Source organism: Bidens hawaiensis, unplaced genomic scaffold (assembly GCF_021521415.1).
Source record: "Bidens hawaiensis isolate Kalapana, Puna unplaced genomic scaffold, B.hawaiensis_p1.1 tig00065373_1, whole genome shotgun sequence".
Lineage (NCBI taxonomy): Eukaryota > Viridiplantae > Streptophyta > Magnoliopsida > Asterales > Asteraceae > Bidens > Bidens hawaiensis.
This window is the reverse complement of record NW_027501665.1, coordinates 19423-35496: the sequence shown is the minus strand read 5'-3', so window position 1 is coordinate 35496 and position 16074 is coordinate 19423. Positions and strand designations below refer to the sequence as shown.

Sequence of the window (16074 nt, the reverse complement as noted above, 5' to 3'; positions counted from 1 at the left end):
GTTTGGATTAGCTTTACGTAGTTCTTTATGAACGAGATCTGATTGTGATTGACCACATTCAGATGCTATTACCTGAGAGCGCTTTTGAATTAAAGAATGTTCTTAACTGATGTGATTAAAGTAAAAATGCAATAATTATATATGTTGGAAAAATTGTTAAAAATGACTTTTATAAATATAGGAAAATGATTACTTTTTTCTTAACTTTGTGATTAAATAATTGCACTTACAATTTTACATATGTGGTATAATAATAAACAATTCTGTTTTTCTGCCCTACTATGTGAGAGCTTTATAACAAACCAAACAAAGTCCAAAACAAAACTATGATAAATAAAACTCGAAACTTGTCTGGTTGAAATAATAACTCGTGCGGATTTCTAGTACCACTACCGGCGCATGAGTTACCACACTCATTCTCATTCACAAGACGTTTCAGTCAAAAGTCTTCAACTAATATCATTACGCAGATGATATTCAGTTCGACCAAATTTAATCGACTTTATTACAAATTAAGGTCATTATATAAAACTTCTTTTCTGTCTTAATTAAGTAGCATTCAATAAACAGAATTATCGAAAAAGGAACCTTTAATCTATTAAAAAAGCTTAACGAAAAGTACCAAAACTCGTATGTATCACTTCACTCTCTTACTTCCAAACTCTTAACCCTAAAAAAACCCATCATCTCTTTAACACCTTCAGCTTCAGCACAACATCAACAAGGTACGCTATACACACCCAGGGTTACGTTTTTTCTCTTACCGATCACTTGATTCTGCTCTGAGCTCCTTAGATTCGAGCAATTCCGCTTCATAATTAGGGTTTTCTTTTCAATCAGAAGCATATACGTAGTTAATTGCTGATCTGCTGTCCAATATGAAAGAACATAAGGCTGATGTTGTTAAGGAGACTGTTGATTGTGCAAAAAGTGATGAAAAGATAGAGGCGATTTTTGGTGAGAGAGAGTCGGAGGACATGGTGGTGGATGTCGATACGGTGGCTTCAGATCGTGTTATGGAAGATGCGGGTGCGGTTAAGGAAGTTGGAGTGGTGTTTGAAGAGGTTAGTGAAGAGAATTTGGTGGTTACGGTTGCGAGGGGTGATCGGGTTGAAGAGGCGGAAGTTGAGGTGAAAGAATCGGTTGAAGAAGTGGTTGTTGAAGAAACTGAAAAGGAAAGTGAGGTTTTGGATTATTTGAAGAGTACGGAGTCGAAGGAAGGTGATGTGGTAGTTGAGGAAGGTGGTAATAGTACGGAAATTGAAGCGAAGGAGAGTTCGGAGTCGACGGTTGAAGTTGCGGATTCTCAAAAGTCTGGAAATGTAGACGAAGGAGTGACTGAGGAGACGGTTACGGAGTCTGTTAAAGAAGCGGATGGTGTGGATTGTGTAATGAGTGAAGAAACTAAGAAAGATGAGATTTTGTATGATAAAAAGATTCAAGATTCGGCGTCGAAAGCTGCTGAGGTGGCAGGAAAAGATGAAACTCAAGATGGTGAGTCTGAGGATCAAAGTAAAGGTGTTGCTGAAAATTTGGACCAGAAGAATAAAGAGGAAGGTTTAAAATCGACAATGGATGCTTCGGAGTCTGGAAAAGAAACTGAAATAGAAGAGTCTAAGTTGGTTTTTGAACCTGAAATCCTTATAGAAGAAATAGATGTGGTCGATAAAGTGGATGATGAACAACCTGTGAAATCTGTTCAAGAAGTGGTTGTTGAAGATCCCGGTTCATCAAAGGTTCCCCGATCGTCAATCATGGCTAGTCTTGGATTAGAGGAAGCTGATGTGGATGTTGTCGACGAGGGTACAGAAGGAAAAACGGAAGATCAAGGTCCTGTTTCTGTGGAACCGAGTTTGGTTAATCCTGAGGTAGTAGATGTAGGAACAGGTGCAGTTGACCAGAAAACTGCAGTTGACTCGACAAGCGAAACAGTTAAACATGATGAGGTGGCAGTTGCTGGAAAGGAACCAAGTTCGGATGTGCAAGTTTCCACTAAACTCGATGTGGTTGCAGATACTGAACCAGAATCCGCCACTGATAAGATGATACCTGGCGATGAAATCACAACGTCTCAAACCGAACATGTACCTGCAACAAATGCAGAGTTTTTATATGAAGATGTTCACATGGAGAGAGCAGAGGATGTGGGGATGGACATAGACGAAGTACTCGGTTGGAAAGACGAAATACCGCCTGTGCAAGAACACGAGCACAAGGTGGGCCCCGCAAATGTGGAAGTTCCATTGCAGCAATCTTGTTATTTCCACCCACCTATAAACGAAAGCGAGTTTTCTGTTTCTGATTTGGTCTGGGGTAAAATCAGAACTCATCCATGGTGGCCCGGTCAGATATTTGATCCGTCTGATGCATCAGAAAAAGCCATGAAGCATCATAAAAAAGATTGCTTTTTAGTTGCATATTTTGGAGACCGAACTTTCGCGTGGAACGATGCAGCTGTTTTGAAACCATTTCGTGAAAATTTCTCACAAGTTGTGGACCGTATTGATTCAGAAGCGTTTAATAACGCAGTTCACTGTGCTTTACAAGAAGTATCCAGACGAGTGGAGTTAGGGCGCACATGTTCTTGCATTCCTCGTGAAGTTTTTGAAAATATAAAATGTCAGATTGTGGAAAATTCAGGAATAAAACAAGAATCAAGTAGACGGCACGGTGTTGATGAATCTGCAAGTGTGAACTCGTTTGAGCCGAATATGCTTGTGGATTATGTTAAGTTATTAGCAAAGTTTCCACACGGTGAAGGTGATAAAATGGAGCACACAATAGCTAAGGCTCAGTTATCATCGTACGGTCGGTTCAAAGGCCACCGCCAGCTGGCAGAATTTCAGTTATGTGGTGATTTGTTGGAAGCCGATCAACAAGTCGTTAAAGAGGAATCGGATTCAGAAGACGGTTCTAGAAAACGAAAAGCCCTCGATTCTCTTTCTGATACAGTATTTAAAGTTGGTGGAAGCATTCAAAAAGTAGCAAGTCAACTGACCGGACCGGTTGACCAAGTGCAGGGTCCGGGAGCTACGGGAGATCAAGCGGATATGCTGTCACAACTCCACCAGACTGCACAAGATCCCATGAAAGGGTACGGTTTCGTTAACAATATAATCCCGTTTTTCAATACTCACCGAGATACTGTTTTGAGCAAGTCTAGAAAGAGAAAAACACCAAACGAAAACGAAAATTTTGAATTTGATGATGTTAATGATTCTTACTGGACGGACAGGATCATTCAAAACCACCCGGAAGAGAATCCTGGGCATGACAACAACCAAAACGGAGGCGGATTGCATCAAATGATGGCTTACGAGCAAGAAAAACAAACCTTGAAACCGGCCCGAAGGTCGAACAAAAAACGGTTTTTTAGTAGTAATCATGAAATAGAGGCGAAGGAGCAATCAGAGCTTATAGAAAGAAGAAGAAAAAATTTAGCAACTGAAGTTTTGATGAAGTTTACCGAGGGTGTACACTTTCCTTCGGAAATACATTTAAACAAAATGTTTAAACGCTTCGGGCCTTTAATGGAATCAGAAACTGAAGTTGATAGGCAGAGCGGGCGGGCCCGTGTGGTTTTTAAAAAATGTTCTGATGCGGAAGTTGCTCGCAATAGTGCTGCAAAGTTCAATATTTTTGGAGCCATTGATGTGAATTATGAGATTAATTATACACCATTGATCTCGTATAAGCCTTTGCCGCTTTCGTTGGCACAAGATCCACCGCACGCAGGCTGGTAATTTACTGTTTTTGATTTTGTTATATTTTTCTAAATAATATGTAATTTCTTGTATGTAACGTGAACTCCTGTGTTTTTAGATTGCTGATAACATGAAACACAATGTGAGGGGCTCGTGGATCGGTGCTGAGCGTACATTATGTACTATGATGAAGATTCAAGATGAGAGTTATCGTTTGTGGCTTACTTTCTTCGTGAAGGTAAGTATCTCTGCTGATGTACCTTGTTTGTGTTTTTAAATTTAATAAATTATCGGGGCGAGAGACTTTATTTTTTATTAATTTTAGTAAGAGTTATGTTTGATAGATTGTAATTTGTGGAAATGGTAGATGTGTTTGTGTTGTCATCTAGGAAAAACCTGATTATAATTAATTAAGAATTAAGAGTTTTTAATTTGTTTTTATGTCATAAGTTTATATGCGTACACGACCACCTTTAAGTTTTGTGGAAGTTTGAATAATATTATGTTTACCTAAAAAAAAACATGATGCTGAGTATATCTAGTTTTATATATTTTACGCGAATACACCTTTTCTTATGTACGGACTTATGAGGGTTTGAAGCGTAAGGATAAGAAAAAAGGCTATAATGGTCATGTTTCTTGCATGTACAGAAACTTATATGAAAATGGAACATCATTTGAAGAAAATTTAATCTATTGAGGCGGCATTTTGACGTGTCAGTCGCGAAGGATGAACCGCACCTTATCAAGTCCAGGGTGTGTGTTTTGTCCTCAAACCGTTTTTTCACAATTCTGGGTTCACATCTGCGGTCTAAACCTGAACTTCTCTGGTTCGAGGTAGGTAACCCCGGATTATCATATGTAGATCGTTATTTCTAAAAATCTAGACGCAACTACACTTTGAAAACCTGATGGAACTGAAAACCTTAAGATTTTCATTGAATGAAGTCGTCTTGATTTTGAAAAATAACTATCTGATTTACAGTTTGATGATCTGGAGTTAGCAAAGACAAGTTGGGTATTAGGATTAGTAGACATCAGTTTTTGTAAAAATATAGAGTAAAGGGTGGGGAGACGAATTCAAACCCAACCTAACCCGAGCCTGTAAACCACTGAATGAAGAAACTAGGGATACCCTTCACTTGGGATGTTTGGGCTTAGGCCGAGAGTTTAGAGTTCATCCTTTGTAACTGACGCACCTAGAAAACAAGTTAGCTGAACACACTCCGGATTTGGGAAGTCGGAAGACACCAAACATGAAACCAATCTAATTTTGCACCAGAAGTGAAGGAGTATACGTAAATGAGACCAGTTTTTTTATATATATTATAAAACGCATGTAGATCTGCATGGCAAATGCAACAGTGAGTTAGCTTAATAAGCTAACCTTTTCGGTCAAGTATCGCTTCATTCATCCTTTACACTATTATTGTGAACCATGTAGTTTGTGATCACATTAGTGATTAATTACTTCTTGAAAAAAAAGTACTTAAGTGAAGATTATAGTTTAAGCCGATAATTAAAACGGGGTTCATTGGTGTTGAGAAAAGTGAAAGCGTAAGGACTATCATACTATAGATAAATAACCTTAGGTTGGCGCCATAAGAACCTCATTGGTCCAAGCGACGGCCCATGGTTGAGCAACATTAACATTAACATTTTCTTTTTTTTTTGGGTTTTAATTTCTTTTATGTTATTTTTTTGGGCTTACTAATTACTAATTTAGTTTACTGTTTAGTGTGGATACCCTCGATACCAATCGATTTCATGTCGGTTCGCCATTGCAACACATAGGTTTTGTTTTTGTTCGCCGTGGGCTTTTGTTTTTTTTATAAATTTGTTAAATTTTTATATGGTCGTTGATGAATTCTTTTCTGGTTTTTCGATGTCGTAACTCGATAGCGAATGAATTCGCGTCAGCTTGTAGCCCCACCGCACGGGGTTTACCAACCAGTCACATGCTATATAAATGTCGATACTATTCTATGCGTTTAATGTTTTGGGTTTGTTGTCGTTAGCGTTACGAATCTAACCAATACCGACCAAATTCGCATCGCCAACGTTGCAACGCAACAAGCTTTCTTACCTAGTTTATAGTTGAAATGGGTCTCAAATCGTTGATTTGAAAAGCATGCATCGGGACGGTAGGTTCGCAAAACCGAGGCGAGGGCAAACATTACATTGCTAGATGCAAGTTAGGTTTCTATCATCACGAATCCTAATTTGGATATAATTAACAGCTATAATAAATGATTTAATATACGAATACATGTATATATCTTTATGCACAAAATAAAAAGCTATATGTACAACCTCTTGTTGCATATTTTAATATATTATAAGATTGTACAACCTAAAAAGCTATGTATACAATCTCTTGACGCCCAATTCATATATTCAATATATGAATATTCTTTATGCTCGACCTCTTGAAGTATGATGCACAAAATACGTCAATGTACAAAAGACCTTCGACTAGCTAGTTAGACATGGTCTCATGCCCGCTGATCACCTCACACCATTGGAAACGATGCCTCTCGCCTAAGCATGCCTTGCACCTAGGTGTGCTTTTAATCGATCATATTTTGTATTAGGTGTAAGTTTATTTGCAACCAAGGCTAAAAGTCTAAAACTATACTGGCTACATATGAAAAAAATTCGAAAGATAATTTTTTGTATTTATTAAAGGTTTAATAATCTAATGTACAAACAAAAACAAGATTTTAGTTAGGGTTATTCTTTTTTTTTTCTTCTTTTTTTTTTAACATGAACCGAGTACACACAAATAATTAGGTTTTAAATTGTCATATTTAACTTATTTAATAAATGGGTGTTTACAGGCTAGCCACTTCCATTCATTATAATTTATAACTCACCAACATGTTAAATTGTTTATAACTTGAATGCAATCCATCGACCCATTTAACTTATTTAGATAACAAGCATACACGGTAACATCTCTAAATAAAGTAGAGCCTGCAAAGATGAGAGGGGATGAAACATTTCCTTCATCCCATAAAAATAAAAAGGTTGCTCCCTTGAGACCTATGTCTTTAAAAAATTCTTGATTCACTAATAATCTTAGTTAAATTAATTATGTTTAGTTAAAATACTCTGAGTTATATGAATTTAAGTGTGTTTAGTTGGTGTTGGTGTGTAAACCCAAATAAACATATTGGTTGTGTTATTTGTTTTGATTTGTTCTTCTTAGAAGCTACGTACTTTTATCTCCACCATTTGAACCGTAACGTTTTTTTTGTCTCTAATACCGACATGAGATAAAAATATATATATTAAATAAACATACAACGGGCTCCACAAATAATGTACTAATGTTTTGAGGCTACAACCAAAAAATATTATAAGATCATCTACGTAGTCAAAACTTTTTATATTTGGGCATTTTGCGACACGTGACGGTCCAGTTAGCATTGTAGAGTTTTGTAAAAAGTGATGCAGTGGTAAAAAGCCTATATCTCTCATGCAATCTTTGCTTGCTCTCTCTCTCTCTCTCAAAACGCCTTCCTTCAAAGTTATATCCATAACTATGCACATATTTTTAAGGGGGAGTGTGTAGTGAAGAGTTATGGGTTCATTGGGAACACCACAGATATTTTGGGTTTGGAAAACCAAGAGATAGTGAAGAAGATGGCCGTTTGAGAAAGAGGGGGGGGGGGGGGGGGGTGGGGAGGGGGTTGCGGGCGACGATCTCTTTACCGTCTAACTCATACATTTTTATACTACAAACACTTAAAATGATTACCTACCAAAAAATCGAGAACCGGTTCAATTAAGAAAGTCTCTAGACCGAGAGACGGTTCGAGCCAAATTTTCAATAACCATCGGGTTATGCACCCCATCAATCGTGCCAATACCCCTATCACCCGTATTATCCTCCATAATCAAACAAGATTTTATTTTTTAAATTGAAATATTTAAGTTTATGTTTTTTTTAGTATTTTAAGTTAATGAAATTTATGTATTTTTATTTAGTTTGTTTAACTTTTTTTTTTAATAATGCAAATTTAGTTTTAAATTAAAAAAATATAAAAATTAAAGTTTCTCCATTAATTTTCATACAACCGTTTTCAATTTTCATAAGGGGTTTTTACATATATCTCCTTTCTAACCATCTTAATTAAATATTTCTCCGATGTTAAAACCTTAATTACATATTTCTTCTTTTGACATGCATTTACCTTTTCACCCTTATCAATTTCCAATAGCTTAGAAACAAAATGTTCATGCTTCAATTCACGCCGTCACCTCCGGCATCGGCATCGGCATCCGTATTCGGCGTTCCTGCTTCATTTACTTGCAAGCTTTACAACTCCGTGTTGCTTCTTAGTAACACGTCATTTGATTATGAAGACGTGAAGTCGTGAAGTCATCTTGCCTTCTTTTTGTTCTATACCACTGTCAGTGTTGTTTTAAATGCATAGTGGTTTTTGAATTTAGGCTTTAGGATGTATTTTGGTTAAATTTAAGTAGTTGAAATGGGGCTTTAGATAGCGTTTTTCAGGGTGCATACCATTGTTCGACCAAATGCCACGTGGAGTCAATGCAATTCTCTCTCTCTCTCTCTCAATCAAAATGCCTTCCTTCAAAGTTATACCCATAACTTTACACATATCTTTTGTGTGTGTGTGGGTGGGGGGTGGGGTGGGGGGGGGGGGTTATGGGTTTATCGGGAACATCACAGATAGGTTGGATTTGGGAAACCAAGAGATAGTGAAGAAGATGGCCGTTTGGGAGGGGGGGGGGGTTGCGGCCAACGATCTCTTTATTGTCTAACTCAAATTTTTTCCTTCCTATTTTTCCGGGAAAAAATTAAATAAATAAATTTATTTAAAAACACTATTAAGTTTATTTTTTTACACCAGACATACGATTTCTTCTCTAATATTTATACCACACTTATACATTTTTATACTACAAACACTTAAAAATGATTACCTACCAAAAAATCGAGAATCGGTTCAATTAAGAAAGTCTCTAGACCGAGAGACGGTTCAAGCCTAAATGAACCAAATTTTCGATAACCACCGGGTTATGCATCTCATCAAGCGTACCAATACCCATATCACCCGCATTATCCTCCACCACCTAACAAGATTTTATTATTTTTTTAATTCTAAGTATTTTTTTTAAATTGAAATATTTAAGTTTATGTCTTTTTTAGTATTTTAAGTTAATGAAATTTATGTATTTTTATTTCGTTTGTTTAACTTTTTTTTTGCGCGTGCGTGCTTTTAGTAATGCAAATTTAGTTTTATACTAAAAAAATATAAAATTAAAGTTTCTACATTAAATCTTCATACAACCGTTTTCAATTTTTATAAGACATTATTACATATATCCCTTTCTTAAGCATTTTAATTACATATATTTCCAATGTTAAAATCTTAATTACATATTTCCTCTTTTGACATGTATTTACTTTTTCTCCTTATCAATTTCCAATAGCTTAGAAACAAAATGTTCCTGCTTCCATTCACGCCGTCTCCTTCGGCGTCGGCATCCGTCTCCGACGTTCCTGCTTCATTAACTTGCAAGCTTTACAACTCCGTGTTGCTTCTTAGTAACACGTCATTTGATTATGAAGACGTGAACTCGTGTGAAGTCATCTTGCCTTCTTTTTGTTCTATACCACTGCCAGTCTCTCAAAACCTGTTCCACTTCTTTGATGCCAACATTTTCCGTCTGGGTTATTCATCCACTGTGGTATGTTTTCGCCCGCGTTTCAATTTACTTCGTAATTCATAACCAAAATTGCTAAAGCACTTTTAACAATATTCACGAAATTACTATTGACCTGAAACAACTTTGTAATTCATAACCAAAATCAGACTTTGACAAGTAATCAAACAAAATTTTGAACCAAAACTTGCTTTTAATTTAACTTTGAGCTGTGTGCATTCTGTGTTTAAACCTTATCCAATAGTAGTGGATTACTAAAATCTCATAATCAGGCGAAGTCTAATAGTAATGGATGTATGATACTAAAATTGTAAGATTAAACATTATATACGTTTTGTGTTTTTTTAACTTTTGTTAAACTTATAATGCTATCTAACTGTTATACATATATGTGTGCGTGTTGTTAGGACATTGCGGGTACATTAGCAACTGAGGCAACCAAAGACGCAACACAAATAGCAAAGCTACACTCAGATTTGGAGTCGGTATAGTAAACACACAAACACGACCACGCACCGCAACGCACAGGTAAAAAAAGCTCAAATATTCAGCATAACTTATTATCTACCGCTGAGATTAAATATTTAAAATTTTTTTCATGTAATTGGTATTACAAACGTAATCAAGAACAATGTGACAGATTTTTAGATTTTCTTAAAGCTAACCCGTTTTTTAGTTTTTTTTTATTCTAGAAACAAATACAACTTAAAAAAAAACAAAAAAAAAACACAACAGCTAAAGACTGAGGCATATGGTAAAAGTTAGTTTTATATGTTGTTAGAGCATTCTCATCCCGTTCCCTATCCTTATATCCATATATATCATATAATTATACTAAAAAACACTATATTTCTCTCTTCTGTTCAATTAAATAATATTTTTTTCTACCTTTTTCATTACAGTTTTATCTCTTCACCCTATAATTTACAAAAAGATCACTACCTTTTCCCCAAATTTACAAAATATCACTATTTGTTCTCTCTCCACCCTATAATTTACACTCACAACCCCACCCTATAGTTTACAAACCCTTCTCACATAATTTTAGGGGATGGGTTGGGAATGCTCTTACCATTCCCATTCACAAACCACCCCAACCCAAACTTTATTATAAAATTAATTTCTCTCTCTTTCACATACCCAACCCAACCAAACCCAAACCTTTCACACTCATTAGCAACCCAAACTTCAATATTTTTTATTAAATAAATATAATTTGTAATTGTTTTTTTATTAAAAGTGTTTATAAATATAAAAAATAATTTCTTTATTTAAAAATAACCAATACGAAGTTGACAAGTGTCGGATAATGAATTATATAATAAGATAATGTTAGATTGTTTAGATAATAAGTTTTATCCGAAAACTCTTATGAACCAATACGGAGTTGACAAGTGTCGGATAACGTATATCATTAATGATTAATATTTAGTTTATTATAAAAATAGATTTTTTTGCAATCTTATGTTTTTAATAAAATTTATACCTATGTGTTCAAAAAAAAAACTAAACAATATTGTGTTTTTAGGTTTTTTTAAAAACTTATTTATTAAAAGTTATTAAGGAAAAACATTTTTAGTGTTTTAAATTAATTAGTATGAAAAGAAAAGAAAAAATAAATTAAAAGGTGAACCAACAATTTAGTGACATGTGGCCATGATAGTAGTGGGCAAGCTAGTTTGTGGTGGGAAACTAGTTTGGCTTTGGTGATTTTTTCTTTCTTTTTTTTTTATTTTTCAAATAGTGTCCCAATCCAAACTAATTCATCAATAAGAGTGGTCTTAGTGTTTCACCGTACGTGGCACTTATAACTTTTTTTTTCCATAAACTTTACCCGTAGTCCAATATGTTACTAAAGATTGTTATTTCACCATTAATGTAAATTTGTTATTTCACAATCTGGTAAATAACAAAACTGAAGTCACTTGTCTTTTACTAAAGATTGTTTTACAAGAATGTGATGTATCCGATAAATATGACTTTGCTAGTCAAACGACCTTAGGAGGGTTAAATCGGTCATTTGGGTCAAAACGTGTGTATACTTACATTAAAAACATTTTGGAAAATCGTTCTTGGTTACCACGCGCCGCAATGCTTGGGTACAAAAAGTTGTTTTAAGCAAAAAACAATGATAAATTTTTTTATCATTTAGTCGCAAATCACAGTTGAAAAAAATGTCTCTTTTTAGTTTTTTAGATGTTGACAAGTCATTGTAATTTTACAAATACCATATATGTATTCATACATAAAGTGTAAAGTATATGTATAATGTGATTTCAAATTATATATGCCACTCATGTTAGAAATATCGGCTCTAATTGAATTTTTTAGATTCGATATGTTTGCGTTAACACTAACTCGGTTTGGGTTTAAATTTGAGATATATGTAATTGTTGCTCACAAGAAGGGGAAATACATAAATAGTTCTTTAATTAGTTTATGAAAGGTAAAACAGTCATTTAGTTAGTTAACTTTAATGAAATGAGAAGATATGTATGTAATATATGTGATTTAAGAAGAGAAAATATGTAATTGATTTTTAGAAAATAGACAAATATGTAATAAGAGAACTTAGAAAAGAGATATACGTAAATGACTCTTTTCACAAATATCCATAAACTACTTAACTTTGAAGTGCTAATCTCTTGTTGATTCATTTCATTCTCCAAACAACTAGAACATGTCCCAATACTAGCACCTCATATCCAGTCTAGGGATGCTCATCGGTTTGGTTTTTGATTTGATCGATTTATTCAGTTTAAACAGAGAACTGGATTGAAGGAATTAATGATAAATAAAAAGGATAACAATATATAAACACTAATTAATATACACTATCTAGTAAGTTGGACTAAAATTGTAAGTATTGAGCTAAATGACAAACTTAATACCATTATATGTTGTTTGGTTTGAGCTGAATTCAGATTTTTTTGAACCAAAAACAGCAACACAATTCAGTTTCGGTTTAAAAACCAGCTAAAAACTGAAGATATAGTTGGTTTAAACACTTTTCGTTTATTTTTAGTTAAATCCGCTTGAAACCTAATACTGAACCCCCCTTGTACCGACAAAGACCACTAAAACATCGTACCATGATCCAAGACCCAAGGTTCTAGCCTTCTAGGCCGAGATTGTGTCCCGAAAATTACTCAACCATGCCTGTATTGTCGGGAATACCATGTCTCTATACTTGAAGTTGGCCTAGCAAATTTAGATGAGCTATTTTATTCTCTCTAGTGTTCTTATGACGAATATTATCCTCATGACGGAGATTGATCACAAGAAGAAATTGCTTCTTGCTTTGATAAGACTTAATGATTTACTGTTTGTACATATCACATCTCATCATTTCTGTAATACGCTAGTTGATTCTCAATCCTGATTGACGTGCATATATGCTTCAACATGACTCATGTAAGAGTTATCTGTATTTTAATTTCAATATTAATATATATATATATATATATATATATATATATATATATATATATATATAGTACTTTCCTCATCTCCTGTTTCAGACGCCTGAATATTTATTATGGGTTTACAGCCGGCTACTTCAATCCTTACGTTTCAGGCGACCATTAATTCACTCCGGCCTCCATTAATTGCAAGCAACAAATCTTATTCATTATATGTTATTCTTAAACATCAATTTTAGGGCTGGAGACAAGTCAGCATCAATCTTCTGTTTTCTCTCTAAATTCCAAATCGAACATCAATCCTCTCTCTAAATTGAAGAATAAAAAATGGATAGCTAATCTATAAATCGGTAATTGTTTTGAATCATTGTCTGTTGTTTCGATGTATGAAGTGATTCCTAGATTGCGACTGTTGCACCGATTACAAAGTGATGATCTTCTTGGTCGCCTACTAAACGGTGGCGCTGTTCTTGGAATTTTCAATGACAATGATTCACTTATCCAACTGTGCAGTTTCAAACTCAATGTCTTCTAAATCACTGTAAGCCCCTCTTAATGTAATTATACCATATTCATTTAATTTGTTTTGATGTTTATGACTGCAAACATCAGCAACCGACACAACCTCCGACCGGAAAGCAATTCTTCATTATTTATCATTGTTTTAAGGGTATTTAGGTGCGTGTTTCCAAAGTTATTAGTGCAATTTGAATGATTAAATCCTAATTAGATTGTTTAAGGGGTGTTTAGATGCTTGAAAACTGTCATTATGCTGAAGGCCTGATGTGAATGAATACCAGTATTGATTATCTTATTCTTTAACAAGTTTGATGTGAATGATGGTAAGGAAAAAAATGAAATGGGAGGAGTATAAATGGTGGATGTTAGTGGCCTCATAGCTGATAGCATTAAATCATTTCAAAGTATATGCTTTGAAATAATAGCATATTAGGGGCAAATTAACTATATATTTTATATTAATATCATTCTTCTAGACCTCAAGCTAATTACAGTGGAGCATCTTGATATATTTTAAACGGTCGTACAATTCTTAAATGGATATATATAAGTTCACTTTCATTATCAAATAAAAAATAACTATAAAACTCAAACAAAAATGTTGACAGAGATAAAAATCAAAATTTTATTCAAATAACTGAGTTAACCGAATGTAACCTACAAACCAAACATACAATTCTTAACTTTTGAATGGAGTGTTAAAAGGCCCACAAACTACAAACCATTCATAAGTTTTGAATGGAGTTTTAAACAAGCTCATGAGTCATGCCAAGCTTGAAATCGGCTCATTTGTAAATGAGATCGATGAGCAACATTTCAACTCGCTAAGATGAACAAGCCGAACTGGCCAGTTTGTAAACATGTGCACTTATGATGGTACTCGAGATGTCAGGTCAGCAGTCTCACATTGCAAGCTGCATAAACTTATGACATTATTATTTGTCATTACTTGTTATTGTTAACACTCTTATTATTGAGAGAGTGTGGCTAATAAGAATGGAAGTTTTCTGGTGGAATAAGTGATGGAATATGTTCTTTCTTTGAGATAGCATTTTTTGGGTACATAGCCAAATCAAAACGAAACGCACTGAAGATGACATAATACACACAAATATAACATTGGCTATGAGCATTTTTTTTTATGTAAATGTAGTTGTGATAGATTATCAAACCCGATGGGAGAATCCGCAGTTGATTGCAGAAGTCTTTCCTCCATCCCCGACATCGCCTTTAGTATTGGTACTAAAACTTTTGAGCTCACTTCAGTTCATATTATATTTGTTGTTTTTTTTGTAACGCACTGATTGTGTTTTTTAGGTCAATGCCCTGGCTCACCTAAGGGATCTCTATACTTGAGGCTGCCTGATATATCCCCAAAAAAGGTATATGCAATGCACAATGTATATATTTCTTCATTGAGGTCAACAAAAGTAGATAACGTTTTACTTTGTTTGCTTTAAGGTGTAGTTATCTTAAACATAATATTATTGTTTATGTGTTCGGATGGATGCTGTCATTTCTTATGGATCAAAAAGGCTATTACGCGTGTGTTGGGAAGAGTCCTAACGCTTACCAAAGCCCGTCAAAGGATCTCAAGGCTATTTTTAGAAGCGGACTATTGTGTTCATTATCCAATGATCAAGAAGAGTGATAATCAATTGATCGGGTTAAAACGGTTTCTTTCCAAAACTGAATGCTTAAAATTATTTACCCACCAATCCAGTTCGGTTTATAGGCGATCCGAGCCCGAACCAAGGTTAGCTTGGCTCGTTGGCTTTTTTAGCTGCTTTGTTGGTCTATTTAAATCAAAGCCCAATGATCTTGGATGCTAGAGGCAAATTGGTCATCTTGAATTGAAAGGGACCAGTAAGGTTCTTGTTAACTTTGAATTTTGGGTCAAGTTTGAATGTTAATGGGTCAAAACTCTTTTTGGGTATTGTTGATTTCTTAAGTCAACTGTGACATTTTAGTTAAGGACTTAAGGTTGCCTTTTCCTTGGTCAAAGTTGATCATTGATCTGGGCATTTTCTAGATATCATGTTATATTCGACTTTTTGAATGTAACTAAATATTTTTAGTGACAGCTTTATATATCATCATAGTTACACAATAATAAATTTAAATATGATTTATAACACTAATCACTTTATTAGTCTCTGACAAAACATGTTTGATCTAGTCAATGGTTTGCGTTGACCCATAATCACTTATTTTGTAAGCATTTTAAAAGATTGGTGTAGACAACTAATTTGTTAATTAGGATTTCAAAACAATATTATTGAAATAATAATTTATATTTTTAAAATATGCGATTATAGAGGCTGTTTGCATTAAAGGAATGTTGGTGACTTTTAATGACCCGTTTGAGATTAAACGCATCCCAAAGCGACCCACTCATAGGTAAACGGGTTGAAGTTACCACAAACTTGTGTTATGTAAGTGTCAATTCGCAGGATTTGCAGTCATATTGTGTATCTGAATTGCAAACACGTTTGTTGTTTTGGCCTTATGAGGCATCCCTTTAATATGTGGGTTGAATGCCAATACACTAACTTTTTTGGATAGCCGTGGGAAACTGAGAACAGGTTATTGGAAAACTTATGGACCCCACGAATGCCCTGTAAACCAATGGGATTAGGTAAAACGCAACTTACGCTGGGTATGTGACCTTCAAGACCTTTTTCTACGATTTTATTGTCTTGTATTTACTTATGAAAATCAAATGCTAA

The 16074-nt window shown here is 34.6% G+C and overlaps 1 protein-coding gene across 1 annotated transcript; it reads left to right on the top strand.

Moving 5' to 3' along the window:
- Positions 1-878: 878 nt before the first annotated feature.
- Positions 879-14727, top strand: LOC143604499 (uncharacterized; the record flags this gene model as incomplete). Its single annotated transcript, XM_077080958.1, has 7 exons — positions 879-3094; positions 3236-3739; positions 3852-3942; positions 9171-9428; positions 9812-9894; positions 14499-14584; positions 14663-14727. Coding segments are annotated over exons 1-7 (3303 nt in total), but the record flags the coding sequence as incomplete, so codon positions are not given.
- Between the last annotated feature and the right edge of the window lie 1347 nt (positions 14728-16074).